At 42.6% G+C, this 23,351-nt stretch overlaps 4 protein-coding genes across 4 annotated transcripts; 2 read left to right on the forward strand and 2 right to left on the reverse strand.

The window, feature by feature from the left end:
- The first annotated feature begins 570 nt into the window (after positions 1-570).
- LOC127771571 (uncharacterized) lies at positions 571-3,082 on the forward strand. Its single transcript, XM_052297497.1, has one exon. It carries the CDS (start codon positions 1,300-1,302, stop codon positions 2,584-2,586), a length of 1,287 nt encoding a protein of 428 aa, XP_052153457.1. The 5' UTR covers positions 571-1,299; the 3' UTR covers positions 2,587-3,082.
- Positions 3,083-4,554: 1,472 nt separating this feature from the next.
- On the reverse strand, positions 4,555-8,492 carry LOC127771572 (uncharacterized). The gene is made up of 2 exons (XM_052297498.1): positions 8,290-8,492; positions 4,555-4,973 (listed from the first exon to the last, which is right to left on the reverse strand). The coding sequence occupies exons 1-2, from the start codon at positions 8,375-8,377 to the stop codon at positions 4,783-4,785; spliced, it is 279 nt and encodes a 92-aa protein (XP_052153458.1). The 5' UTR covers positions 8,378-8,492; the 3' UTR covers positions 4,555-4,782.
- A 1,529-nt stretch (positions 8,493-10,021) lies between these two features.
- On the reverse strand, positions 10,022-14,441 carry LOC127770599 (ribulose bisphosphate carboxylase/oxygenase activase, chloroplastic). The gene is made up of 12 exons (XM_052296374.1): positions 14,004-14,441; positions 13,746-13,831; positions 13,613-13,622; positions 13,103-13,165; positions 12,870-12,983; positions 12,659-12,720; positions 12,062-12,116; positions 11,599-11,800; positions 11,356-11,462; positions 10,994-11,049; positions 10,565-10,657; positions 10,022-10,344 (listed from the first exon to the last, which is right to left on the reverse strand). Exons 1-12 carry the CDS (start codon positions 14,371-14,373, stop codon positions 10,237-10,239), a joined length of 1,326 nt encoding a protein of 441 aa, XP_052152334.1. The 5' UTR covers positions 14,374-14,441; the 3' UTR covers positions 10,022-10,236.
- LOC127770960 (ABC transporter F family member 4-like) lies at positions 14,372-17,043 on the forward strand. Its single transcript, XM_052296719.1, has 2 exons — positions 14,372-14,398; positions 14,989-17,043. Exons 1-2 carry the CDS (start codon positions 14,372-14,374, stop codon positions 16,987-16,989), a joined length of 2,028 nt encoding a protein of 675 aa, XP_052152679.1. The 3' UTR covers positions 16,990-17,043.
- The last annotated feature ends 6,308 nt before the right edge of the window (positions 17,044-23,351 follow it).

Genomic DNA, 23,351 nt, shown 5'->3' on the forward strand with positions numbered 1-23,351 from the left:
TTAAACTAAATACTTTTAAAGTTATTGATAATCAAAGTTACAAATGTTTGACCTCAACCTTATCCAAAATATCAAGAATTATGAAACCGGAGAGAGTATATTTTAAATGAGTACTCCCTCCGTTTTAGATTATAAGTCGGTTTGACTTTGGTTAAAGTCAAACTATTCTAAGTTTGTAGACAAATATAGTAATATTTACAACATCAAATTAGTTTTATTAAATTAATAATTGAATATATTTTCATAATACATTTATCTTCCGTTGAAAATTTTACTGTTTTTTCTACAAACTTAAGTGGTTTAACTTTAAAAAAAAGTCAAAAACAACGAAATTGAATAATCACAAGCAGAAGCAGATCAGCAACTAATCACTGACCAATACACGCACACTGGCACACAACATACCGCAAAGAGGAGGAGAGACAGGCCGGGAGCCAAAAGGCTCTCCCTCTTCGCTGCGGTGCCCACCCCCCCCCCCCCCCCCCCCCCCCCCCCCCCCCCCCTCCCGCCCTCTCGGGTCGCCTCCGCGATCAAATCCAATTCAACGGCCCAAAAAAAAAACCCTCCCAACCAAAAAAAAAAAAACTCCAAACCAAAAAAAAAAAAAAAACACGAAGCGAGAGACAGCCAGCCAGCCCAAGCCAAGACGAACACGAAGAGAAGAGAGAAGCAAACCAAACGGAAGCAAGAACCCATCTCCCACCTCCCCCACCAGCAGCAGCCGCAGCAATCCGCGCACTCCGGCGCGCGCGGGGGAGCAGCAGCAGCAGCAGAAGCGGAATTCCTCGCGGCGGCGGCGGCGTCCTCCAATCCGATTCCGCCAATCCCAATTGCTGCCCCCCTCGGCGAGGTCAGCTCCAATTCTTGCTGTTTTTCTCGGATTCGATTCGGTCGTGGAGTGGGAGGCGGTTGGTCGCCCTCCTCGCCGGAGATCCAGGCGGCGCGGGCCCGGGGCGGAGCTCGCCGGGGTCGGGATCATGCCCCCATTGCGCTAGGGTTTGGGTGGGTAATCCAATTTGGCTCCCGCCCGACGACTCGCCGCCCTGGATGCTTGATTCGGGCCAGCCGCACCGCTCCCGGGGCGGGTGGTTGCTTCCGCGGCGATTGGTGTGGTTCCGGCGGAGATGAGATCGCCTCCATGGCTGGCGAGCTGGGAATTGGGCTACGGGCTCGCGCTCTGCAGGAGGCGACGGAGGCCATAGTGGTTTGATCCGAGCTGGGTTGGTGCGGCGCGCTGTCACCGATTCGTGGTTTCTGTGCTCTGAATCCGATATTGGGGTTCGCCGGGGTGGTGATTTTATGGACATGGTGAGGGAGGAGGCGTGGCCGCTCGCTGCACCCCAGCAGCAGCAGCAGCAGCCATCAGCTCCTCCACCGCAGCCGCAGGCGCAGCAGCAGAATGGCCGTATCGATCTCCGCGAGGTGAAGCTTCAGCTGGAGAAGAGGCTTGGTCCTGACAGGTCAAGGAGGTACTTCAGCTACTTGAAGGGCTACCTGTCGAATAGGCTCAGCAAGGCGGATTTCGACAAGGTGTGCCTCCAAACATTGGGGAGAGAGAACCTCCGAGTGCATAATCAGCTGATACGCTCAGTTCTCTACAACGCCTACCATGCGAAGTGTCCACCTCCAACACCAGCACCAGATGTTGGGAGGTCTGTGGGAGCAACAGTGAAGAAGGTTTGTCAGCCCGGCGAAGCATTGAATTCTTGCAATGGGGACATCAGGTTATTACAGATGCAGGGATCAAGGCATATGAGCACAATGCAAGATCATCAGTCAAAAGATCGGATGAAAAGCACGGGCCTGAGTTGTAGGGTAGATGCTTCTGCCAATCACAGCCAGATTACTCACGGTGGTGCGGCAGTACCAGAGAATGGCACCCTAAGTTCTTCTGACCTCAAGAGATCAGTGCATTTTCAACATGAATCTGCAGAGCCATTGGCAAAGCACCAACGTGTGGAGCAGTCACCAACTGGAAACATAATCAAGTTGAGAAGAAGCATGAGCAATGTCTCGGATCATTCTGCAGAAGCATCGAATAGCCCTGTACGGGCACCACTTGGAATTCCTTTTTGTTCAGCGAGTGTGGGCGGGGCAAGGAAATTACCACCACCACCAATTAGTGCAGGTGAGGATCACTGTACCAGCTGTTGTGAGCATTGTGAATTGTTAAATACAGAGGCATTGCATCGGCGGATGGAGAAAACAGCAGAGTCACTGGGCCTAGCTGGTGTCACATTGGATTGTGCTGACCTTCTGAATAACGGTTTGGACAAGTACTTGAAGAACCTGATTAGGTCATCAGTTGAGTTAATAGGAGCTAATGTTCAAAGTGATGCAAGAAAAGGGGAATTGTACAAGCAGCATGCATATGGAAAACATATGAATGGTGTTTGGTTGCCAAATCATGTTCAGATGCAATCAGGCAGTGGACCATCCGGAGCAACGAATGGTATCAGAAATCACCACTTGATCTCCCTTGATGATTTCAAGGTAGCTATGCAGCTAAATCCTCAACAGCTCGGGGAGGACTGGCCAGTCCTCCTTGAAAAGATATGCTTATGTTCACCAGAAGAAAATGACTGACAGATGGAAAGTGCTATTTCAAATAGATTTTTTGTACCAATGTGTTTTTGGTGCCCATCTGATGTACATTTGAGCTGAAGTGATTATACTGCAGTCAAGCAACAGAAGATGCGCATTTGGGGATAAGGCAGAATTCTGCTGTCAGATTTGCAGCGAAAGAAAGCCAATTCTTTTCTCCTGATAAATGCCCTCATAAAGAAGAATATCTTCCGTTGACGTTGCTTAGACCTCATTAGCTCTCCTGAGATGGAGACTGTTCATCCAAAAGTCCCAACTTCTATGTAACATCTGGCATAAGGGGACAGAAGACAGCAAAATGCAAGAGCTGTCCTGTAACTTATAGGAAAATGTTCTGTAAGTTTCTAGGTCAGGATGTACATTATTGATTCCAAAATTTTCTAGGTATCTTCAGTACTAATTTCAGGGATGTTGAACGTTAATTTTATTTAAATTCTTTTGTAACTGTGTTTTTGAAAGTTATATGTTAGATCTCTAAGACCTCTCCTCTCCCTTGATGTGTTTGTCTGCTTGGGAGTGGGTAGATGTTTCCATCTTCACTCCAGATATGAAAACGTAGATATGTTTATGGCCAAGCTGTGCACTATCATTGTGATCCTCACTTTATCACCTTAAACGAATGGGTTCCTGATGAAAATTATGATATATTTGTTTTTTTAATCTAAAATTTCTTGTTCCACATTCATTCTGAATGGGGAGAAGAATGTCTTTCAGATCTGTATGTGTAGGCAATTTGTAGAAATATCTCAGGAAGCATTTTGACAATGACAGCTACATGTTGCAACCTGCAAGTATGCTGTGTCTGAATTTCCTCTTCCGTTCTATCTAATGTTGCTTTGAAGGAGACCTACTCCCTCCGTCCCAAAATATAAGAACCTAGTACCAGATGGAACGGAGGGATTAGTCAAGAAGCTGTAGATGGTAAGCCTGAACTGTCTCTCCATTTTTAGTTGTTCCTTTTCCCTAATGTTGGTCTGCATAATGTCATTAATTTTTTTAGCTGTTTGCCTTGTTGATTGGAGTGATATTTTTTTCATCATAAGGTGGGGGAAATTAGACTGGATTCCGTTAATGCTTAATGCCTGTGAATGCAAAACTTCTTCTATGGCGTGCTAATATGATGTATAAGAATGTGCATATTTGCTGCAGATTATTGGGTGCATGCAAAACTTCTTGCTCTCAAGGATCGGACAATTCATACCTGTATTTGGTTTTGCTCTGGTGTACTTTCTTCTGCTGATTACTTGTGAACATAGTTTCGTTTGAGTATCCTTAAATATAATCTGTTGAGTTGCATAATCACTTTTTTTTTCAAGCAGAAAGCCAGAAAACTGTTAGAAGTCACCTTTGAAGTTATGATACACGCGGCCTGGGATTAGCATCTTGTGAACCTTATTTCTGGCCCTCTGATAGGTAAAATATTGTTCTCTGTAGCACAGCTCGAGATTCACTGAGCCACTGGGACGCTACAATGCCATTCTGATTTGCTATCCTATGCTTGTGCTGACATCCATTTGGTTGGCAGCTGAGACACTGATGGAAAGAACAGTATGAATGAAACGAGACTATCAAAATATATGGTCGTTTGAATGGAAAAAATGATTGAGAAGCCGCCATGACTACCATTTCACCGATTGCAGAGCTGCTTCTCAGAGTGCTCATTGTACCATATGTCAGTTTTAGACCTCCACTTCAGGTTCTTTGATCCTAATTCAGATCACCTGGCTGACACAAGCTCTGATACCCTACGCAGATCTTTTAATTGCATGCATCGTTGATTATCCGGTACTTTCCTTCTTTTTACAAGGTATCTCCAATGTTTTCTCAGCCTGCTTACTGCCCTCTCCTGAACTGAATATGTTGTTTTGTTTTTTCAGTGTGAGAGCGATATGCCTACAGCCCCATAGGCTGATGATAGCAGTTCTGATTTCTGAAACCAAGAGAAAGACTGCAGCAAAATACAAAACTGGTACTTTCTCTTGAAACTGTAAATATTATTTACATAAGTAAAGAAAGATGCAAGCATCTAGAGCTATACAGCAAGAAAGGGGATTCGCATTAGCAATGGCAGAGAGCTGGCCGGAGCTTTAGCTGAGAGACGGCCATGCTCGACCGGCCGGCGGCAATGGCATGTTCACTCACTCTCAGCGCCGCCGCCGCCGCCGCCGCAGGTCCATGTCATCGATGGCGGCGGCGAGGCGGCGCGGCGCGGCCGGGCCAGATGAGCGCCCGGGCGCTCCCCGGCGACGGCGGCGCGGTGGCCAGCCTCGCCATCTCCGAGCGCTGCAGGATCTCCCACATCACCTGCACGTCCTCGTACGCGCACGTCTGGATGTCGTCGTGGAGCTTCACCAGCACGCCGCGCCCATCTGACAAAGCAAACAAAATTCAACTACCTACGTAGTCCTTCATTCATTTCAGGTTATAAAATGTTTTTCATTTCAGGTTATAAAATATTTTGACTTTGATTAAAGTCAAACTGCTAAGTTTGATTAAGTTTATAGGAAAATATAGTAATATTTACATTACCAAATTAGTTTTATTAAATGAATAATTAAATATTTTTTATAATAAATTTATCTTGGGTCAAAATATTACTATTTTTTTTCTATAAAATTGATCAAACTTAAAGCAGTTTAACTTTAACTAAAGTCAAAACATCTTATAATCTGAAATCTTATAACCTGAAACGGAGAGAGTATTATATTTCACCTGATTCTAAAAATATAAGCATTTCATCGGCCGTTCCAAATTAAATGAAGCACTAATTTATGGTTATGAATTTGGAGAGAGTACATTGGTGCTACAATTTGTAGCTGTAAAAAAATGTACCATAGTAGAAATTGTTACAGAAAAGGTAGCTTAGTGTCAATTCTCAAGTCCAATTTGTTGAAACTGCAGAACTTGATAACACACAAGCTCTGAAGGAATTCTGAATCTTGAGAATCTAGATGAGCTAATAACCAGTCATAATTCTTGTCTATAATTTCTTTTTTTTTTCCTGCAAAAAATGAATATGTGATGCTGTCTATATGTATGATTGGGTGGTTAGCCGACTGCAGAATTGGATCCATGCAGAAAGCAAATCCTATTTTTATACTGATGAAAATCCAAGAGCGAATTGATACCGCACGTGCTCCATGCATACACAAACACCTGACATACTCATCATTAATACGGTGCTATCTAGAGGCTAATTAAGGTAATTAAGCATGTCCTTAATTAATTTCATTGCTTGTCAATGACGTAATGGATTAGGATGACACTGCATGAACGCATCGTATACATGCGTCCACAATGCGACGCGTACCTCGTCGATCGGCATGAGAAATAAGTAAGCGGTTTACCTAGTCATGTAGTAGTAGCACAATATGATAGCTAGACTAAACAAATGCATGCATGGGTGACGTTGCACAATTAAAAAGTCGATCAAAGCTAATCAATCACTGTCAGTTAGCACTGTTGTCAAATAGCAAGAGGTCGCTAGCTAGATCGGCGGTCGACACCCTACACGTGTGTACCCAGAAGCCTGAACATATCATGGTATCATCACACTCTCCGTTTCAAACTATAGTAGGATTCAAATTTTATACAAATATTTCTAGAATACTAATTTTAATGTACGAAAATCCAACCTAAACAATTCAAAATTTGACCACTAGTGGTATGACCGAAAGAAATTATTTTATTTTATCAACCTAAGTTTTTACTAAACAAATTAAAAAGTCTTATATTTTTATAACGAAGTATATGTATATAGCAATTAGCAAGAGCAGAAGGCAAGTATGCAATGGCAGCTAATCACTTTTGTACCTGAATGAGCACAAACATGGTGACAACACAGGCAGTCTGCAGATAGTTATGACTAATCGGGCATGCGTATCCTGGATTAATCATGGCCAGGACGAAATGTAAGTGCATAAGCATGCCACGTCGACGCTTCTAGAAGGCAATTAAGCATGAGCAGAGATGAGTGTCCGTCCAAATTGCCGAGAGAGTGAGCAGAGCAGGGGCGGTTGGTTGGTGAGAGTATATACTGCATGCAGATGTCACTCACGCGCTGCCTAATTTGGCTGGTTCCTCTACCAAGTACCAACCCATACGTATAGTATATGTCTACGTGTAATTTAATTATATATATGTATTCCTTATGACATGGAGGTAGATAATACGACACTGAAATATCTCATCACAAACTAGATGTCAAGAAGTGCCAGTTGCTGTCCATTACTTTGTTTGCCTGATAAATTCCAGGTTTCAGCGCCGCTGCTTGACAACCTCCTTTTTTTATTATTTTTTTAGAAGGGTATTTTTTTCCTCGGTCTCCACATCTAACCGAATATTTGCATTCTTTTAAATGGGGAACTTAGGATGTGTTCTTTCCTCATTTTCCCAACCCACCTCTCTCGTTTTTCGTGTGCACGCTTGTCAAACTGCTAAATTGTGTGATTTATGCAAAAACTTCCTATATGAAAGTTGTTTAAAAAAAACATATTAATCCATTTTTTAAAAAAATAGTTAATACTTAATTAATCATACAATAAAACGAACTTCGTTTTGCGTGCCGTCGAGGAGGGGTTCCCAACCCCTCCTCCGAACACAGCCTTAGTCTCTCAAATAACTCAATCTAAAATTCACTCCTACGAAGATTTTAATCTCAGGATCTTAAAATGCTACTCAGATCGCTGTGCAACTACTAGACTACGTGCCATTTCGCCTCCTACTCCTACTCCCTCATCTCATGTTTTAGTTTTATACTGAGTTTGTTATTTTGGAACCGAGAAACCTTTATTGATTTGATCAATCTCATGAACATTGTCCTTTAAAATAAATGAATTTCTGGCTATGAGCATGTCCAGGTTCATAGGTTAAGCCAATTATATTTTTTAAATGGAGGGAGTAATTATAATCAATGTATGTCTACATTCCTAATGTCAGAGCAAATAAGATTATCATGACAGTACTATCTTACAAGCATAAACAGGCACGCTTTGATTAATTTCCACACGTGGAGATCGAGCAGAAGAAGCAGACGAAAACCAATATAGCTTAGCTAGTGATGCTGATGAGTACTGCAGCAGTAGTCTACTAGTGATGTTTGTGTGGAGTGGAACCCAGTGAGGCGTACGACAACCGACATGCAGCCACGTGACACGAAAACAATCTCTTTTTTTTTCTCGTTCGAATTAAGAAAAATAACACGCAGAGTTTCAGATAATTTCTACATTTTGCACGCATGCATCTGATCTTATACTGCACTACTGTTGTGTACTAGGATGCAGATTGCGTGGCTTGGCATGTTGCTCAGAAGACGACGACGACGGCCGCCACGCGTACGTGTCCCCCAACGACGTGTATTTGGCTAGTATTTGCTTCGGCTCCATACGTGTACATGCATTCAGTTTTTGGGCGAAGAACAGATTTGACTAATTTAATTATTATTAAAGGTGCGATTTCCCATGTTTGGGATGAAAAACATTTTCAAATATATTCAGACTTCGTCTCCCCATTGCATTCAGCGGTAATTACCATCCCACCGTGATTTTTGTTTTAATGCAGAACGATGAAAAAGGAGAAGATCAGAATGCTTCATGACGGCGAATTTTATCAGAAACAATTCGATTCTTCTCTCATGAAGACATGAACCAGGAAAAAAAGATTCAGTAGAATTAATGGATAACTTACCGTATTGTTTCTTGCGAAGCAGCCGGGCGGCGACGACGACCCAGGCGCGCTTGACCGGCACGACGACCGCCCTCTGCCACCACTCCATGGATCGACGCCGCCGGCGGCCGGCCGGCTAGTCGCCGGCGATCGACGGACTACTGACAGTCACAAGGAGAGAGAGAGAGAGGAGACAGATAGGGAGGGAATAGCGGTAGCAGAGGAAGATCAGGAGAGAGTGAGCGTTTGGTTTCTTTTATGTAGCGAGGGGATAAGAGATATGATGTGATGTGATATGATATGATGCCACCTAATCGCATTGGCTGCACTCCACGTTGCCTCGGCGGCAGCGCCAGCAGCCCATTTGTAATTGCGGTTGCGGCCCCTCGATGCTAGTAATACCCGCGTGAATAATCTTAAATCAAGTATTGCTAGTGTTTAGTATGAACAATGCTATATGTACGACCTATATGTCCGACCAGCGTACGATCAAACGGTAAAACAACTCAATACGTGACTAAGTATGGTGACAACATAGTTTGGTTATACGGAGATTAACGTCATGAGCTCACGGCGTTAAGGTCGTTCCAAAGTCAGACAAGTTTAGTCATACGTATAGTATTTTTCATAAGAATATTGGCACTTTGGCAGGCAGGCAGGCATCTCCTCCCGCCGAATGGACACATGGTGCAAAACTGGATTTTGTTTTTTGTTTTCCATTTCTTTGTTATTTCTATTTAATTGATGGGATTAGACTCCTTTATCTAGGACATAAGGAATGGTGTCGTCTTAAAATATAACTATCTTTAACTATCAAATAATATATAGACAACATATTATTTGATATCTATATATTACTTACACCTTCTGTTCCAAAAAGAATAAACTTATAGGGATGAATATAGATATGCGTTTGTCCATATTCGTCCTAGAAATTGGTTTTTTCTAGATAGAAATTAGTTCAGTTTCGACAAAATTCCTTCATTTTAGAGGAGGCCTTACCTTAATTTCTTACTTTCCCTTGTAAAATATCCACTGATGGACACAAACACTAAGGATTGGTATGGGTTTCAGTTTAGCGTACATGTGAATTCTCTAACCTACCTTAGCATGGACATGGATTTTTCATGTGAATTCTTTGTTCCATATAAGCACATCTTTTGTAAATACGAAGTAGATCACGTGAGTAATTATGTACATCCTTTCTAGAGAAATACTTCATCCATCTCAAAATATAATTACTTTTAACTCTTTAAGCACTTAAAATTTGTCTAAAAATATAACAAATTCTTCATCAACATTCTCTTCCCACCATTCAAATTTCTCAACACTTTCAGTTCTCAACCAATCACAACCTTGCTCTATTTAATTTTACTACTTTCTTAATAATCCTATTCAACTCTATAACTTTTTATATTCTGAGATGGAGGTAGTAATTAAGACTTATCATTTGGACACTTTTGTTTCACTGGAATACATGGACCATTTTGTATTTTTGTATCCTTGTGCCATAGCCATAGCCTAAAAAGTCTATCAAGTCGACTGGAGTACCAGACAACTTTCTGGCAATAATGAGAGCTAGACGACGATGACATCTGTTCTTCCAGTCGTGGATATCTGAAACCACATATTGTGGGCAACTTCTGAAAGCGAAACACTGTCTGAAGTTCACTATAATATATGAAGTTCATTATATATAGTTCAGAGTTGCAAACCATTGTACAAACGATTATATAAAGATATCTAAAATACATAAAACACAGCCGAAAAAATTCTTGTATACCTTTTCATGTTCTTTTATACACTATTGTATACTTGCACATGCAACTGTTCTGTAGAATGTAGGATGCAGGGGCACCAAAGAGAGAGAGAAAGAAAGGTGCAGTTTTCAGAGAAATGCAAAAATATACAAAATCGGGTTGAGATAGGTACCTCGAGTACTTTCTCTATTAGACCTTTTGTTTTGAACTAATCATCTAAATTCTTCATATATTCTTTTGACAATTTCGAATTCATTATCAGTTCTTGCTCTTTCACCAGAGAGTCCCCAGATTCAATCAACGCATCTACAGTGGTCTGATGAACAAAATAACACCAGGATATTATACATATCAATGAAAGAAACAAACTTACTACTTAGATGATATTCAGTAGAGTAATGAAGAATCAGTATGTGAGCTTGCTGTTTTGACATTTAGCAGACTTTTTTTTTAGGGAAAGACATTTAGCAAACTGATTATGACAAAGAAATCTCAGTACAACGCAAGCCAGTTATGTGGCCTGAAAAACTGAATACCTTTGGAGGAATAAATGTTGGAAGCTCCTCTCCTTTCTTTCGCTTGAGAAGCTTTTCATTTAGTTGTTCATGACCACCAATCTCTTCTACCCACTGCACCCAGGAGATTTCCAGTTTACAGAAAAGTATGTCTGAAGTACAATACAGTAACTACTACCCTAATGGTACATTTATCGGAAATACTACTGTTAAAACTTTTTGGAAAAAAATTGTCTGCTTGTCAAGTTGTTTGGTGCACGCTGTCTCCATACACGCTGTTTGGTGCACACCAGTACATCTTCAACAGTATTTGCAAAAAAGTACATCTTCAACAACTAAACAGAGTAACAGACATGACATTGTTTCACATACAAAAAATCAGGTGAATTTTTTTTCTAAAACGAACTGGAAAATAGAATTGCGAACTCTGTCCTAAATCAACACAGGTACCTGCAAGATTGCCCGATCGTATGTCCTGGATCTCAAAGCTCCATAAAAGTCCAGAGCTGCAGTGGGTTGAGTTCGCTCTTGAATATACTTTTCAAATGTAGTTGAAAAATGGATACTTTCTATGCTAAATAATAATAATAACTAGTTTCCACCAGCAACTGAACAAGGAAAATAATGAAGTTTGAGAAAAGGAAAAACAGAATAGGTATTTTGCTTGAGGGAATGATGGCTATGTTACTGTTCTAGTTCCTCTTCTATTTTTCTTTTCCCTACATATCATCTAAGTATGTTTGTATAAAAAGAAACATAGACCTTGTTTCATATGCTGCAAAATGAAATTACAGTTCTGGAGAAATGGTTACCTTGGTTTGGAAAAGTGTCTACAATTTTTGATACATCCTCGAAAGACAAACCATCCTTTATATACATGCGGTGAACAATGTTAATTATATCTTCACGGTCGGGCTGCCTATTAATCACATATCACATTCAAGTATCATTCTTTGAAGTTTTTTTGCCAAATTAAATCCGACTAGTTGTTGCAAATAAAATTCAGTCTGTACTTTGTTGCAACAAAATTTATTCAGATGCAAGAACGAACATACCAATAGAACTTTTCCATCCTCCCATCACGAATCAAGGGAGCATACAGTGTCGAAAAATCATTTCCGGTAACTATTATTGGCACTCTGTGTGTTACATCAGATTCTCTCCATTTCTGGCCAATGCTAACCCTGGTTGGATTATCCGCCAAGTTCATTAAAGTTCCAATCACAATTTGATTATTTACTGTCATTTGTGTGTTACCTGAAAACAACGGTGATATATAGCACTTAGTTTGCTGTCAAAAAGAAATCACCATATGTTCGATGAAAAATAAAACTCTAAGATCCATCTCTTCCTACAAAAGGTGCTCTTCTTCTGAAGAATATTTGGAAAATAATTAATACACCAGATGAATACACTATTGTAGTATTGTTGACAGGCTCTCAAAAAGGAAGCATAAACAAAATATCCTAGGTCACTGTGATCAACAATTACCATACAAAATATGTTTACAAAACTTACCAAATCTTCCAACACCAGCATCTAGGTCATTGATCATCAAAACACTCATTTTCCCCTATACCATGAAAAAAATTGTGAAAACAGGAATCATTGAAGTAAACTGAAAATTAACAAAACCCACAGGCATCATTAATCTGTTAACTTTATCATGATAATACAGTAATAACACAGAAGAGTAAAGCACTACAGAGTTGAGAGCACTTGTATTTCTCATAACGGACAAGCATCACGTCATTCAGGAACATTTGCGCTATCTTGATGTATAAAAAAGAAAAAGGAAACACCAAATATTGAATCAGCTGTTTGAAAAGATGGTAATAGAAGACTAAAATATGTAAGGAGCATTTTTGCCATATTCAGAACTGAGTGACAGTAGTAATAGAATTTTCAACAATCTTTTTTTATGATTTCAAGTGTCAATTACGAAGCTAGTCAGATACTGGAGCTTTCCACACATACCAAAAAAAAAAAAACTCAAACAGGTGAAATAACACTCAAGTTTAAAAAATAGAGACATTATTTTGTTTTGTGCTCAAAACTGAGAACTGAATTTGAAGGTACATATCTGAAACTGAGTAGCCGAAAACACCTGCTTACTTGGTTTTGAATTACTTGAGAAGCCGTCCTGTATCGGTCACGTATAAGCCTCCCAGGTTCTCCTGCAACAATAGCAGAAACACACATGAGAAACTAATGAACGTGAGACCCTTTGATGATCTATGGAGCACCACATTGATAGCAACCTTGCAAAATATAGCAGAGTACATAAAGCATGTAAACAGTAAGCACAAATTCAAGTGTCTTTGACCTGCTTTCTCAGATTCTAGTTCTCCAGCAGACATAATAACAGGTTCAACACCCATTGCTCTAAATATAAGTTCAGTCTGGAATGTTTTCCCTTGGCCTTTTCCACCCCAGATTCCTGCATTGTGCAATGTTCCTCAAAAATATTGAAAACGAACTAAAGAATAATATTGAACTACAACCATGTATTATTTCATATCCCAATTACACAGAGAGAAACAAAGAGAAGTGCACTACCAAGTATAAGGGGAATCTTGATAGTAAGAATATGTGCAAGGTAGTTCTTCACAATATGACATGCTGCAAACATCAAGCAGTCCTTTTAGTATGTGTGCCTGGAGAAAAAGAATAAAATAAATTTGTCATGCACACTATAGCCACAAGAATATATACCATATAAAAGTTCAAGATATTATTAAGGAAGAGTTTAGCATAATCACTATTAATGTAAATGTAAGATTTGCATATATTTCACTTGCTGCCAACATTGCATGCCATTATTTGATAGTTTGACCCAAAAATATATATATTCAGTCTAGGCCTCTAGGGACTGTTGGTATATGGTGGTAAGCTTATTCGGCAACTGTTACACCTTTGTATAACTTGTTCAGTTTCTTATACAGAAGGACACTGATACTTCAGTAGCCACTGTTTATGCAGGTGAAACGAAAGATGTAGTCTCTTCAAACTGTAAGAGTGAGATACCTGATTATAACAATGTGCTTCCTCCTACATTAAATTGCTTACCAACTTTATCCTGCACCACAACGAATCTGCAGTGTCAAATCTTTGTCAATCAGGTACCTAGAACAGCATAAAAGTACGAGGATGCAGTAAAAAAAAAAAAGATCAGCTGAAGATGAACTAAAATTACACTCACAAGGAAGAGGGGTGCGATGTAATAATCTCCTTGCAGGTACTCAAACGTCCTGGTCGCTTTCTGCCGGTAATCGAACACAATATCCGCTGCAAACACATTTCACAAGTAACTATATATATAGAGCTGTAACCAAGGAAAGATCGTCTACTGCTGAAGTTAGTATACAGAATCTCATGTTCAGGAACCAAACAATTCAGGACATTTTATTATAAGATGGTATTTGGATCGAACGGGGCATCCAAGTGCTGGAGCGCGTACAGTCTTTGCCGAGGAAGTTGCCGACGAAGAGGTCGTCGACGATGCCGCTCCGCGCGCCGACGGCGATGTTCATGTTGTCGGCCTCCTTCCCGAGGCGGTAGAGGTAGTCATCCCCCTCGGAGTCCTTCGCCTCCCACGACGACTGCTTCGACAGCCTCCGCCCCTCCTCCTCCTCCTCCCCCTCATCACCGCCGGCGGTGGGCTGGGGAGACGACGGAGACGAGGACGACGCGCGGAGCACCGACGGGGAGCCGGGGCAGAGGCGGCCCCGGTTGGGGGCTCTCAGGATGGAGCTAGCGGCTGAGCGCGAGGGCGGGAGGCGGCGGTGCGCGGCGGAGGAGGCGAGGGAGGTGGCGGTGGCGGTGGCCATGGCGATTGCGGCTGAGAAATCGCCGGTGTGTGCGCGTCAGCGTGTGATCGGCGAGCGGCCGTTGTGTTGTGCCGTCTCGTACGGCGCTGGGGCTTATCTGTAACGGTCGGAGTGAAGGACACCTCACGTTTTTGGGCTTTCCACCGGCCCATTACAAATCCGTAATGGGCCCAAATCCGCCAATGGCCCAACGAAGAAGGCTCAGGCTGGCCCAAGTGCGCGCAATCCAGTAGCCCAAACCTATATATAATCCATCGGTTCCACTTTCTTAAATTATAGCGACACAAGCAAGGTTTACAAAACCGCCCGGTTATCATGCGGGTATCACTATTATCGCGTGTAGTGGCAGAGCTAGAAATTATTAAAGAGTATGGCTAGGCTAAGGCTCAACTAATGAGTTGTTGATTTTTCTTTAAAACTACATGGTGATTTAAAACAATTTATACATGATTTTAAAGGCAACCCTAGGGCTTGGGCTCTAAGCCCTAGTTGTCATAGGCTTGCCTCCGCTCTTGATCACTTGCGATAACCTTTTTCTCAATTCATGAAACCGATAATCATCTTACCGTGAAGAAGCAGTAACCCACTTTAAAACGGTTTGGTGAATCCAATCAGAGAAGACTCATTACGAATCTGAATAGGCGAGACGGTAGATATAGTAGGGACAGACAAGGCGAACACCAAAAGCCGAGCCCCGCGAAATCCCCCGAAGTCCGAGCCGAAAGGAAAGCCGGTAGATCGAGGCCCACGAAGAACTCCGAGCCCTCGTCGTACCTAGCTGGGATCGATCTCCCCCCTTCCGACGACGACGACGATGACGAGCTCGCTGGCGCTGCCACGCCGAGGGCGGCGTCGTTCGCGCCGGTCGACGTCAACGCCGCCGCGCCGCCGCCGCCGCAGCGCAAGGAGGTGAAGACGAAGAAGAAGGAGGAGCGGCGCAAGCACGAGGCGGCGGCGGCGGCGGCGGCGGCGAATCTCTGGGACGACCCTGACTCGTACGTCGTCACCATCGGCGGCCGCGTCCTGGGACGCGGCGCCGCCGCCGCCGCGGACGCCGCGACCGACAACGTGAGGGACGTCGTCGTGGAGGACTTCGACGTGTCGGTGCAGGGGGTGGCGCTGTTCGAGGGCGCGTCGCTGCGCGTCGCGCACGGGCGGCGGTACGGCCTCGTCGGGCCCAACGGCAAGGGGAAGACCACCCTGCTCAAGCTCCTCCACTGGAGGAAGCTCCCGGTGCCGCGCGGCATCCGCGTCACGCTCGTGGTGCAGGAGGACGACAACCGCGACCCCCGCCCGGTGATCGAGGTGGTGCTCGCCGCCGACGAGGAGCTCGCCACGCTGCGCGCCGAGCGTGACCAGCTCGAGGCCTCCTCCGCCGCCGCCGCCGCCAACGGCGCCCGGCTCGCCGAGGTGTACGAGGAGCTCACGCAGCGTGGCTGGGACACCGCCCCGGCGCGCGCGGCCAAGATCATCGCCGGGCTGGGGTTCGACCAGGCGAGCCAGGCGCGGCCGGCGAGCTCCTTCAGCGGCGGCTGGATCAAGCGCATCGCGCTCGCCGGCGCGCTCTTCATGCAGCCAACGCTCCTCCTCCTCGACGAGCCCACCAACCACCTCGACCTCCGCGCCGTCCTGTGGCTGGAGGAGTACCTTACCGCGCAGTGCAAGAGCACCCTCGTCGTCGTCTCCCACGAGGAGGGCTTCCTCAACGCCATCTGCGACGAGGTCGTGCACCTCCAGGACAAGAAGCTGCACGCCTACCGCGGCGGCTTCGACTCCTTCGTCGGCAGCTACGAGCAGAAGAAGGCCAAGGCCATGAAGGAGAGCGAGAGGCTGGCCAAGGCTGCGCGGAAGAGCGGCCGGAGGGCGCCCAAGAAGTGGCACGACTACACCGTCGAGTTCCACTTCGCCGCGCCCACCGAGCTCGCCGGCGGCGGGCCCCTCCTCCGCCTCGCCGAGGCCGGGTTCACCCGCGGCGGATTCCAGCTGTCCGCCATCGACGCCGACGTCTCCATGGGGCAGCCCGTCGCCGTCGTCGGCCCCAACGGGGCAGGGAAATCCACCCTCCTCAAGCTCCTCGCCGGCGAGCTCACGCCGACGAGCGGCGAGGCGAGGAGGAACCCCAAGCTGAGGATCGGGCTCTACTCGCAGCACTTCTGCGACGCGCTGCCGGAGGAGAAGAGCCCCGTGCAGCACCTGCTCGACACGCATCCCCACCTGGAGAGCAAGCCATGGGAGGCGCGCGCCAAGCTCGCCAGGTTCGGGCTGGCCAAAGAGAGCCACCTCACCACCATCGGCAAGCTCTCCGGCGGGCAGAAGGCCCGCGTCGCGCTCGCCTCCGTCGCGCTCGGGGAGCCGCACGTGCTGCTGCTCGACGAGCCGACCAACAACCTCGACATGCAGAGCATCGACGCGCTGGCGGACGCGCTCGACGAGTTCGCCGGCGGCGTGGTCATCGTCAGCCATGACTCGAGGCTGGTGTCCTGCGTCTGCGACGACGAGGAGAGGAGCGCGCTGTGGGTGGTGCAGGACGGCACGGTGAGGCCGTACGACGGCACGTTCGCCGAGTACAGGGACGATCTCCTGGACGACATCAGGAAGGAGATGGCCGCCGACTGAACAATGTTTTTTTTTCCTTTTTTTCTTTGTCTGAACTGATAAACTCTCTCATGCTTGCTCCATTTCATATTAAAAATCTTTTGAATATTTTCTTAGTCAAAATTTTATACGTTTAACTAAGTTTGTAGAAAAATATATTAATATTTTCAATACGGAACAAACATATTATAAATATATATTAAATGTTAAATTTAATAATATAACTAATTTTATATTGTCAACACTCTAATAGTCACCAACTTGTTCTAGAATCATGTTTATTAACCCTTGGTTTTTTTAGATAATGGAATAAAACATTCCGGCCTTTGCTCATCAGAGTTACAGCCAATTATTACAAAAGTAACACCCAAACACTGAGTGTAGTTCAAATGAATTAAACACACCCAACAAAATAAAAGATCAAACTAAGATAAGGAGAGCACATTTATTCAAGTCTATTTGTGAATCTCCATCCATAGTTTGCAAGGAGTTGCATGACCGTTGTCTCAAGCCTACGACATGCAACCTTCATAGGCTCTCGATCATCTTTACACATTTGCAGCTGTGCCCAAAATCGGAGCCAATATGTTGCCCTGAAAATTACCTGCATATATGAGATAGATGGTGATTTGTCAAAAACCATATCATTCCTAGTCAACCACAGAGCCCAACATATGGCAGAAGTTCCTACAAGTATGAGTTTACTCTTCTTCTTGTCTACCCCCAAGAGCCAACCATCAAACATATTAGATATGGTAGTAGGAAGGTATAAACCAAGAGAGAACTGTACTGCTCTCCAAACAAATTTTGCATAATGACACTCTATAAAAAGATGTTGAATAGTCTCATTTTTCATACAAAAATATCTTAAACTGCCATTCCAATTTCGTCTTGCCAAATTATCCTTGGTTAGCACAACCCCTTTAAGCAAGTACCACATAAAAATCTTAATCTTAAGTGGCATCTTAAGCTTCCAAATAATCTTGTTTCTCTCAATATAACCATTATTAATTAAAGCTAGATACATCGACCTAACAGATATTCCATTCTGATGATAATTCCATCTAAAGCTATCAGAGGATTGATTCAATTGAATATGTACAATAGAAGCACACAATTCATACCAATATGCAAGATTCTGACCAACTAATGATCTCCTAAAGGAAACATTGAGTGGAACAGATCTCATAACATTAGCAATAGTAGAACTTTTCCTTCGGACAATACAGTATAAAGATGGATATTTGTCTTTAAAAGCCAGGTTTCCTAGCCATTTATCTTCCCAGAACCTTATTTGTTTCTCATTATTTACAATCCAAGAACCCATATCTAAGAAGGTATCTTTGACCTTCATGAGACCTGACCAAAAATGAGAATCGCCCTGTTTCTTATTCACTTGGGTTATAGACTGGTTGTAGAGATACTTTCTCTTCAATAGATTTTGCCATACACTTTCCTCGTTAATCAACTTAAACAACCACTTACTCAAGAGATACTTGTTTTGTATTTCCAAGTTATGAACCCTTAAACCTCCCTGATCCTTAGGTTGACAAATGATATCCCATCTAGTAAGTCTATACTTTTTTTATGCTCATCTCCTTGCCAAAAGAACCGTGATCTATAATAATCAATTTTTTGAAGAACCCCTTTCGGTATCTAAAAAAAAATATCATAAACATAGCTAAACTTGAAAGTACAGAGTTAATCAAAACCAGTCTACCCCCAACAGATAAATGTTTTCCTTTCCAACTACTAAGTTTTTTCTCAATTCTTTTCTCAATTATTTTCCAATCTCTATTATTCAGTTTTCTAACATGCATTGGTATACCAAGATATTTAACAGGGAGAGAGCCAAACTTACAACCAAAGATGTTAGAATACTCATCATAATATTCCTTTGCCTGACCAAAACAAAATAATTCACTCTTATGAAAATTTATTTTCAAGCCAGACAACTTTTCAAACACAGATAAAATCAATTTAAGATTCTTCGCTTGTTGTAAGTCATGTTCCAAAAATATGATGGTATCATCTGCATACTGTAAAATAGATAAACCATCATCCACTAGGTGAGGGACTACCCCATTCAATGAACCAGCATCTTTAGCCCTCTTAATTAATAAGGTAAGCATATCTGCTACTATATTAAAAAGAATTAGAGATAAAGGATCTCCTTGCCTTAGACCTTTGTAAGTTTGAAAATTATTACCGGTTTGATCATTTACTCTAATACCAACATGTCCCCCTTGAATAAAAGAAGTTATCCACTCACACCATTTAGGAGAGAAACCTTTCATTCTGAGCGTCTGTTGTACAAAAGACCATTTAACCTTGTCATAGGCTTTTTCAAAATCGATCTTAAAAATCACAGCACTTTTATTTTTGCGATGTAATTCATGCATAGTTTCATGCAAAATAACAACACCTTCCATAATATTTCTCCCAGGTATAAAAGCAGTTTGAGTAGGGCTAATCACCTTTTGAGCAACACTCATTATTCTATTTGTAGCAACTTTGGTAAATATCTTAAAACTAACATTAAGTAAGCAGATAGGCCTATATTGTTGAATTTTCATGGCCTCAGCACACTTAGGCAAAAGAATAATAGTACCAAAGTTAAGGGAGAATAAAGGCAAAGTACCATTATGAAAATATCTGAAAAGATCCAACATATCATCCTTAATGACATCCCAAAAGACCTGATAAAACTCAGCAGGAAATCCATCAGGACTCGGAGCTTTATTATGTTCCATTTGGAAAATAGCCTCTTTAATTTCTTTTCAGTGAATTCTTGTATTAAAGCTTCATTCTCTAATTGAGATACTTGTGGGATGTCCACAAAATTATTTTCATCAAACTGGAGATCAGAATCATCAGGAGGACCAAAGAGGCTTTTATAATAAGTGGTAATATGCGATTTTAGATTCGCATCACCATTTATCAATTGATCCCCATCTTGAAGTTGAAAAATTCTGGTTTTTCTATGTTTGTCGTTAGCAACCAAATGAAAATACTTTGTATTTGAATCACCCTCCAAAATATCCTTAGTTTTAGCCCTTTGATACCACTTAATTTCTTCTTCTCTCATAAGAGTAGATAATCTATTCCTACAAAACCATCTAAAATCAATTTCCTCCTGAGTTAGAAGAACAAATTCAGCCTTTTTATCCAACAAATCCAACCTATCCAAAATCTTCCTTTTTTCTTTTTTATACATACCACTTGTATGTTTATCCCATCTGTCATGGTTATGGATACCACATACCTAATAGTAGTTGACTAAATCTCGGCAGGACCCACCACATACCATGTCCTATACGGAAACAACCTACGGATATAGGAGGGAGTTCCGGATAAGGAAAGACAACCAGAGTTCTACATGGAAACGTCAAGGACTACTCGGATTGTATCCATATTGGTTTCCCTAGTTCTACTCGGACAAGGGGACACCTATGGGTATAAATACAAGCCCCCCTAGAAGGACAGGGGAGAGGAACCACCATGGAAGACACCCATGACAATCAACATACACCCACCAGAAGCCACAACATACAAGCCTACATACGCCAAGACACGCCGTTGGATATCGACTTCAGGGATAGGCATGGCTATTCCCCTACGGTGTCTCCGGATACCGTCAGGAGAGACGAAAGCACTATCTCTGACCTCGCCGGGCACGGATTCGAGGAGGAAGGCTACCCTGTTGTCGACTACGAGTCAGATCTTCAGACCGACATGTCGACAACAGTTAGATAGGCTACCCCACATATTGTATTGGTGTGATTATGGTGAATAAAAGCAACTCCGGCTCCGGCCAACAGGATGTAGGGTTATTACCTGACAACTCAGGGACCCGAACCTGTATAAAAATCCCTGTCTCCATCTCTTTTACCTCAGTCTCGCGTATATCCTAGCACCAACGATCCCCATACTGTCCAAATACCGTAGTCGTGACATCAAACGTCGACACCATCCTCTCAAATGCTGTCTTAATCGGCGAATCTTCGCCTGCCATCGCTCCATAGGAGTATTACCCTCATGTACACTAGACTAGACCTCCTTTACCATATCTACAAAGCCATCACGTAATAACCAACCAAGTTCGAATTTAAAACTATGTTGTGCATTACCTGAAGAGGTGGAGTTTGTATTTAAAAGAAGTGGAGTATGATCCGAAATATCTCTATTAAGAGCAACCACCGAGGATAAAGGAAATTTATGTTCCCACTCAGTGGACATCAAAATCCTATCAAGTTTCTCATAAGTTGGATTTGCTAAGTTATTTGCCCAAGTATAAATCCTACCTGACATTTGTAACTCCCTAAGACACAGTCCCTCAATAATAGCATTAAAAAGAAAGGGCCATCTATCATCGTAACTGTCATTATTTTTTTCATCAGGGCTACGTAAAATATTAAAATCACCACCAATGAGAATTGGTAGGGATTCATGACTGCACAAATTAACTAATTCAGCAAGAAACTGATCCTTAAGTTCATTTTGTGCCGGTCCATAAACTAAAACTAAAGCCCACTTGAACTTATCAACTTCGTTACATAAATGGAACTTAATATAAAAATCACCTTCATCAATTAAACCAATATCAACGTTTAGTAAATTGATGCCTAACAGAAGACCCCCAGACCTACCTCTGGGAGGTTTACAATGCCACAAAAACTCCTTACCAGCACAAAGATTTTTAAGTGCAGCTGGAGTAAATTCTTTCTTAACCGTCTCAGACAATGCTATAAAGTCAAGCTGATGTTCCTTGGTCAAGTCAGAAATAAACTTATGTTTTTTTGGGTCCTTAAACCCATCACAATTCCAAAAGATTCCCTTCATTTGAAACTATTTTTATTATTTTTCTTATTTTTCCCCCTTTTACTCTTTTTCTTAGAGTTAGGAGAAGATGCATAGGATTTAAAGTGTTTTTAAGACTATTCTCACAGTCCTCGCTAAAATCCATGACCTCTTCCATAATTTCACTACATAAATGTTGTAGTAAAAAATTATCCTCCAACTGGTCATCTAATGACTCAGTATCAACATTAGGGGTACAAACTTGATTAATAGAAGAACAAGCACATCCGCTTATCCTATTATTTTCTACACATTTCAAATCATTAATTACATCATCTAAAACAACATTTTTACTAGAAGGTATAACACCAAGATTATGAAGATGTGCAGATATTTGATCATTTGAAAATTGTGTAAAAGAAACATTATTAACTGAATTACCTTTAGCCTGCAGGTTCTCCAAGTTCTTATCAGCCTTCAACTTTTCGGCCCTTTCAAGAACAAGCTGATCGCTATCACTTGCCCTTCTCTTACTCTTCCTTGATGGAGAGATTACTGCCTCAGGGATAGCAGAGAGCTTTGCCACAAGACTTTCCTGAATCTGGACCTTGTCAACCATTATAGTCTCCTCATCTAAACCATCAAATTCTTCATCAAAAACAGTCAAGTCATCAGATTTAGCTGAGAAGAGGGAGCAGAAGGACCACCCCTCTCACTAAATTGACCACCAGAACCCATCTTAGAGCTGCTACCTGAATCAAATAAACCAGCCCCCTTCCCCAGATCCTGATTCATGTTCCCCTCTTTTTTCTTTTCCAAATCCCCATCATCCAAATTCTCCATCTCCATAGGCATAGGCTCCTCAGGCCCATTTTCAGGTTCTACTCTAAAAGACAGCTCATACAAGTGATCACCAATAACCACATCCACCACATCAGGAATCAGAGACGGGTCAAGAACCAAAACTTGTAAGCGAGCTATATCATACCTTCTAGTAAATATCATATCAACAGCTTTAGTAATTCCAAGGATGGAACCAACAGCCCAAATGATTAAATACTCTCTCAATTCAGAAGGAAGACCTTTGCACTGTACCCACACTTTTGGCATCACATATTTCACCTCATTCCCAACTCCCCTTTCCACAGTCTCCATTTCAGCCTCACCAACTTTAGTGTGTACCTTGCCCCATTCGACCATACGACTTAATTCAGCTGCAGAAGGAAAAATAGTATGAAAAGTCCCATCACCATTATCATGCACCACCCACTTCCATCTACCAGGTATTAATCTCTCCAACTCAGAAATAATAGAACTTACAGACATATGTCCTTTAGTGACCTTAATCAAAGCCGCTTAAGGCTCATGCTTAACCCTCATTCCAGCTGAAAGAGGTATATGGAAGAAACCCAAACCATCTCCAGCATAACCACATAACTGAGCAACAGGTTTAACCCTTGGTTATTTGCCTTGGTATAATATTTTCCACAGTAGTCTGCCAAGGTTGTGGATTGGTGTGACTACTGACTCTTATTTTTTTCACCTTTGTGATGATTCTTCTTCTTCATGTGGCACATTGGAAT

The sequence above is a fragment of the Oryza glaberrima genome, chromosome 4, assembly GCF_000147395.1.
Source record: "Oryza glaberrima chromosome 4, OglaRS2, whole genome shotgun sequence".
Classification (NCBI taxonomy): Eukaryota; Viridiplantae; Streptophyta; class Magnoliopsida; order Poales; family Poaceae; genus Oryza; species Oryza glaberrima.

Bases quoted from the DNA above. Each gene is read 5' to 3' on its own strand.
- LOC127771572 (XM_052297498.1), bottom strand. From the start codon at position 8,377: ATGGAGTGGTGGCAGAGGGCGGTCGTCGTGCCGGTCAAGCGCGCCTGG. The intron at 4,974-8,289 runs GTAAGTTATCCA...TTGCTTTGTCAG, and splicing joins GCTTCGCAAGAAACAATACG to ATGGGCGCGGCGTGCTGGTG.
- LOC127770960 (XM_052296719.1), top strand. From the start codon at position 14,372: ATGGCGATTGCGGCTGAGAAATCGCCG. The intron at 14,399-14,988 runs GTGTGTGCGCGT...GAATCCAATCAG, and splicing joins TTGCGGCTGAGAAATCGCCG to AGAAGACTCATTACGAATCT.
- LOC127770599 (XM_052296374.1), bottom strand. From the start codon at position 14,373: ATGGCCACCGCCACCGCCACCTCCCTCGCCTCCTCCGCCGCGCACCGC. The intron at 13,832-14,003 runs GTACGCGCTCCA...ATGTGTTTGCAG, and splicing joins CAACTTCCTCGGCAAAGACT to CGGATATTGTGTTCGATTAC. The intron at 10,658-10,993 runs GTACCTGTGTTG...TCCTGGGTGCAG, and splicing joins ACGATCGGGCAATCTTGCAG to TGGGTAGAAGAGATTGGTGG.
- LOC127771571 (XM_052297497.1), top strand. From the start codon at position 1,300: ATGGACATGGTGAGGGAGGAGGCGTGGCCGCTCGCTGCACCCCAGCAG.